The sequence below is a fragment of the Perca flavescens genome, chromosome 17 (genome assembly GCF_004354835.1).
Source record: "Perca flavescens isolate YP-PL-M2 chromosome 17, PFLA_1.0, whole genome shotgun sequence".
Classification (NCBI taxonomy): Eukaryota; Metazoa; Chordata; class Actinopteri; order Perciformes; family Percidae; genus Perca; species Perca flavescens.
This window is the reverse complement of record NC_041347.1, coordinates 31,014,889-31,020,888: the sequence shown is the minus strand read 5'-3', so window position 1 is coordinate 31,020,888 and position 6,000 is coordinate 31,014,889. Positions and strand designations below refer to the sequence as shown.

The following is a 6,000-nucleotide window of genomic DNA, read 5'->3' as shown; positions in this document are numbered from 1 at the left end:
ATTGTGGGTAAAATGAATAAATATGCAAGAAATTATAATCTGCAATTGATATGAATATATGAGAAATAAATTGTATTTTGTAGATAAGATAATTGGTAGGTAAAGTTAAATATCGAAAGAGTTCATAAAAAAGTAAAGAAAAAGAAATTATGATAGAGGATAGAAGTTTGTTAATTAATTAACAATGTTTTTTCTCCAAACAAACCCAAATGCCAAAACTCCCATATTGTTTTCCAAATTGCAGGGTGTGTGTGTGTGTGTGTGTGTGTGTGTGTGTGTGTGTGTGTGTGTGTGTGTGTGTGTGTGTGTGTGTGTGTGTGTGTGTGTGTGTGTGTTTCTGTTTGTGTTGGATCATAACTCAGGCTGACTGTAGAGGTTGTCAGCACCTCTCCATTATCAGTAAGATCCCAGACAAACAGTGAGGCTCAGGACAGGTTCTTAATGCAGGGACTGGCAGCGCTGAGGGATTTATTCAGAGCTGGAGGTCAATACTTCACCTTAATACAATCATATTAAAAGTCATTTTCACCCTCAGCGCCTGACGTTGAGTTTAACTGCATTGTGCTTACCTCCCGACTCATGTATCTCACAGGCTCTCTTATTCTGTAAGCCGGGGCAGTTGTGTCATAGTCAGACAAGTCTCGCATTGTCAGGCCTATCTCATCCAGGTCGGGCTACACCGCAGATGCATTCTGGGATTGGAGGAAGTAAAAACACTCTAGGTTGTTTACATTTCTGTAAACCGATCACAATCGTCTTGGGCGGCGCTAAGCTGTGGAAACAGCGACGGTGAAGGTGGCTCTGCTTAACAGTCTCTGGAAGGACCTTGTTTAGGTGGAACATTTGCACCTCGCCAAAGAAAACGCTGATGTTGTGATAAAGGTCTAACATTTCATTTATAATGGTCTTAACCCTCCTGTTGTCCTCGGGTCAGATTTGACCCATTTTCTAAAAGTTTCTTTCAACCGAAATTGTCAAAAACAATAACGTGGATGGTTCCGTACAACGCTCCTCACAAGTAAAATAAATGATCACTTCACTACGTTAATTGAATTTGGGTGTTTTATTCAATTTTATAGCATTTGAAAACAAAATGATAAAAGAACATTGAAAAATTTTGTGAAAAAAGCTTCAAAAACATGGGAAAAAACAAAACCTTCAAATAAAGGGCAGAAGAAATCGACAAAGACATCAAAAGAAAGGGGGAAAAAGCTTCAAAAACGTGGTGAATAAAGTGACAATAGACTTGAAAAAAGTGAAAAAAACGTCGTAAAAGCTTGAAAAGTGACAAATGTCGAAAGAAACTGACAAAAACATCAGGAAAAGCGACAATAAAATGTGTCAATAAAATGACCAACGCTATAGTGACAACCCAAAAAAAAAAATTTTATTTTGACCCAGAAAAATTCAAAGTTGCATGGTCGTCAGGAAGACAACACCAGGGTTAAAAAGTCTTAAATTTGACTTGGTGAAACCCGCAGAAACTCTCTTTGCTCTCTCTTGTTCATCTCACACATGCACACTCATCGCGTCTTGAAGGCCTAATGATGCCGAATGTATTGATCCTTCATTGATTAGGCACAGGTGGTGGAAATCATCCCTGAGTCTGCTAAGACTTAAAATCGAAACGTAATTAGCAGCGATTGACTTTGTGTGCAGCTCTACATGAGGTGGGCCTACTCAGAAGATAGACCAGACCTTTGCTAATTAGTAAGTAAGTAAGTAAGGTTTTTTTTATATAGTAGCACCTTTTTTACAGATAAAAAAATCACAAATTGCTTAAAGGTGCACTGTGAGTTCCTGCCTGTGGCGGATCTAGAAAATTTTACATGGGGGGGCAAAGGGGTAGCGAGAGATCCCGGTAGGGTGGCAGGGGAAGACGGTACATGGGAACCCCCATATGTAAACTGCTATGCCCTACTACGCCCCGCAACGCCCTGCTACGCCCTAAACTGCTACAACTATTATTTCTAGTCATAGTTCCATTATCTTTTTTGTTACTATAATTACCATTATTATGAATCATAATTCTCTATATCTGTATATCTGTATCCATCTGTATCTAACCGGCAGCGCCACCCTGGATCTGTCTGATGTTTCTGCCCAAAAGGAAGTTTTTCCTCGCCACTGTTGCACCAAATGCTTGCTCTTTGGAGAATTGTTGGGTCTTTGTAACTTAAAGAGTGTGGTCTAGACCTACTCTATCCGTAAAGTGTCTTGAGAAGAGTGAACTGTTGTTGTATATGTAAATATTTACATATCTAACCCTATAACATATACAACAGAATGGAAATAGCCAAAAACTGAAAAAAAACGTCATGTCACAACATGTTATGTTACTGTACTGCAATTATATATATGTATAAGGAGAATATAAACCAACCATATGGTCCAGGGGTAACTGCAGCCTCCTCTTCCTCTCTGTCATCTTCATCTGCCTCCTCCTGATCACTCTCTGCCTCTGTCCCTCTCTCTGAAGCTGCAGCCTCCTCTTCATCCCTCACTGTCAATTCTTCCTTTCCCTCTTCTCTTTCACTCATTTCTGCTGTCTTCTCCTTCTTCATCTCCCTCCTTCTCTTCCTCCTGTGCACATCTCAGGATTTTCTTGGCTGGCAATATCCCCACTTTTAGGCTTCAGCTAATATCTCCAGCTACTCTGGCCTGCAAAAGTCAAGATGTGAAAAGCTCTTGTTATTCTTCTATTACATTACACCGTATGGCCCTATAGCTAATATAAGTAGCCTAAAAAACATAACATCAGACGAGATTTATTACATGCACACATCAGTTATGTTTAGACTAGCCTTCTTAACCCCGTTGTATTTGTTGTTTTCCCAGTTTGACAGTAAATGATGTCGCCTGGTTTAATTTGTGCAGCCGTATTACCGTGATATGTGAGAGGAAGTGGATTTTATAATACTCCTTAACTAATCATATACAAATGATCGGTCTCAGCAAGCACTGTGTAGTGTGTTGTAACGTAACGCCACCGAAACGGCGACCCTCTGTAAACGTTATGAAATCAAACATGCCAGTTTGTAATATTTTGTATTATGCTCTTCTTGTCTTTACGCTTACAAACCAGGAGGGAGCGATTTGACTTTTGGCTAACGTAATGGACGTGCTGTTGTTGATGCTGACTCGCCTTTAGCAGACATTACATTTATTACAAATTTAACTTTGGATGAAACGTGTGTTTTAACTTCACCTGGGGAAACTGACCTCACTTTCCGAGGCTCGGCTCGGTCGCTCCGGTCTTTGCCGGGATGCAGGGCCACCGCCCCAGCAGACAGCAGTGTGTGTGTGTGTGTGTGTGTGTGTGTGTGTGTGTGTGTGTGTGTGTGTGTGTGTGTGTGTGTGTGTGTGTGTGTGTGTGTGTGTGTGTGTGTGTGTGTGTGCGCGCGCGCAAGCCAGAATGTGCGAACGCCGCTCTGCGCGTTTGATGCAGGGACGTAGCTGAGTATTTGAGGGGCAGGGGGCTGAGATTACATCTACAATTATTATTTATTATGAATTAATATAAATTTCTTGTTTGTTTCAATGTTTTAAGAAGCCTGTGCACATAGTGGCAGTTTGTTTTTACAAGCAAAGTTTTTTGAACACCAAAGTTAGGGGGGCAGCTGGGGCGGGCAAGGCCCTACAGTGGGGGGTCAGCTGCCCCCCCTTGCCCCCCTGTAGATCCGCCCCTGGTTCCTGCATGGTTTCAGCACGATTTAAATTTTTGTGTCAAATCGTAGGCATCTCTCCTTGATCCGCTAGCTGCCTGGCCCCTGAACACACCGTGAAAAAGCCCGGTCTCGGGAGACCACACAGGGGGCGTGGATGTCAAACAAACACCAGGGGCACAGGCTGTGCACCAAAATACAACAAACCACGTTCCAGCCAATCACCGACAAGGTGGTTGGGGGAGGGGGTGCTTTTAGAACAGCAACAGCCTTAATTTCAGTAAATTTCAGAAAAAGACTCACTAACCTCAACCCCCACCCCTTCCCCCAACCATCTTGTCAGTGATTGGCTGGAACATGGTTGAATTTTGTAGGGCTGTTCCCTCTTAGTGGATTAGTCGACTAATCTGTCGTTTTGGTCTTAGTCAACCTAGATTTCTTTAGTCATGTTTTCTGCTTTTTTTTCATGCTGAATGACTTATTTCCAAGAAACGTATGAGCACATCTCTGGTAAACACAAGTAGTATGAAGGGACACAAGTCCGCAGAGGGAGGTTGGTTGGTGGGGGGGGGGGGGGTGGTGGATGGGTAAAACACAGGACTTAACCCAAGAGAGCCGGGATCGCGTCCCACGTGTGGTGTTTGTCAACGTTTTTTGTTGTTGTTATTGTTATATTTGTTAAGCCTTCCCCAATATTTCTTCCCTAAACCCAACCGTTTATTGTTTTCTTAAGCATTTGACGTTGTATTTTTGTCAAGGTTTTTTTTGTGTTACTAAAGCCTTTCCCAATGTTATTTTCTTTCCTTTTTTTTTGTTTTTACACGCGTATGACGTTGTTTTCATGATACTACGGCACGAGTGTAAAGAGTGAGGCACTAACTGACTGCCATCCCACTTGGACCATTTGTGCTAAAACCTACTAAATTATATTCTCATGATACTGCAAAGCTAAAATCATCCAGTGTATGTGTGTGGGTGCATGTATGTTTTTCTTTTTTTTTCTTTTTAAATCACATACATACATTAGATGCATGATGTCAAATCAAACATACACTACTAAACTACAAAATCAGTTGCAGTCATATTTGCGGTTTCCCAAATTTCCATTAATTCTTCCAACTTTTGACTTTAAGAATGCTTCCACACCACAGGTGCCCGTGTTTCAGCATAATCCATCTCATATCTTTTCTTAATTAATCACTTAAATTGCTTCATTCATCCATTCTTTCTTTCGGTGTAGGTGTGTTAAAAGCAATCCAGTTATTCATAATGACCTTATTGTTACTCTACGGTGATATTTACTGAAGTTATGCAGATCCCCCAGAAAACATGTTTGTGGTGTTAGTGGAATGGTTATATGGTGTGGATTATTGATAGCTTTGTTATACCAAACCAAAGATCTTTGTTTAAGATTTCATTGCAGCCGTGTGTGTGTGTGTGTGTGTGTGTGTGTGTGTGTGTGTGTGTGTGTGTGTGTGTGTGTGTGTGTGTGTGTGTGTGTGTGTGTGTGTGTGTGTGTGTGTGTGTGTGTGTGTGTGTGTGTGTGTGTGTGTGTGTGTGTGTGTGTGTGTGTGTGTGTGTGTGTGTGTGTGTGTGTGTGTGTGTGTGTGTGTGTGTGTGTGTGTGTGTGTGTGTGTGTGTGTGTGTGTTGCTCAGCAGCTGTGACCTTACTCTGTCTGGAATATGTTTGAAACACTGACAATACATCCCCTCCCCCCCCCCCTCCCTCTCAATAGCGCGGTATCCATGGTAACCTGTGACGCCATGGAAACCACCCTTAAATCTCCCTGATAGTTCAAAGATGCTTTATTGGGACTGTGCGTCATGACCTGATCTGTTTTTGACTCAGACATGAGAAAGATCACTCACTGACACATGTAACTGTGTGTGTGTGTGTGTGTGTGTGTGTGTGTGTGTGTGTGTGTGTGTGTGTGTGTGTGTGTGTGTGTGTGTGTGTGTGTGTGTGTGTGTGTGTGTGTGTATGTAGGTGTGTATCGAGACCTACGTGTCCAGCTGTCACCAGCGCAGCATCAACACGGCGGTCCGAGCCACGCTGAGCCAGATACTGGGAGACCTGACGCTGCAGCTACGACACAGACAAGAGGTCACTCCCTGATACAAAACACACACACACAGTACAGTAGAACACACACACACACACACACACACACACACACACACACACACACACACACACACAGTAGAACACACACACACACACACAAACACACGCACACACGCGCGCACACGCACAGCAGAACTGAAAATATAACGTTATACCACTCTAGGTTTAGGAGAAACAAAACCCACTGGATGACTAGTTCATGGAGCGTTG

At 42.5% G+C, this 6,000-nt stretch overlaps 1 protein-coding gene across 1 annotated transcript in view; it reads left to right on the top strand.

Annotated features, from left to right (window-relative positions):
• Positions 1-6,000, top strand: part of arfgef3 (ARFGEF family member 3) — an 88,930-nt gene that overhangs the window by 16,754 nt on the left and 66,176 nt on the right. The window contains exon 6 of the mRNA XM_028604057.1: positions 5,653-5,769. Within this exon, the coding sequence (XP_028459858.1) occupies positions 5,653-5,769 (117 nt within the window). The remainder of the gene's footprint in view (positions 1-5,652; positions 5,770-6,000) is intronic.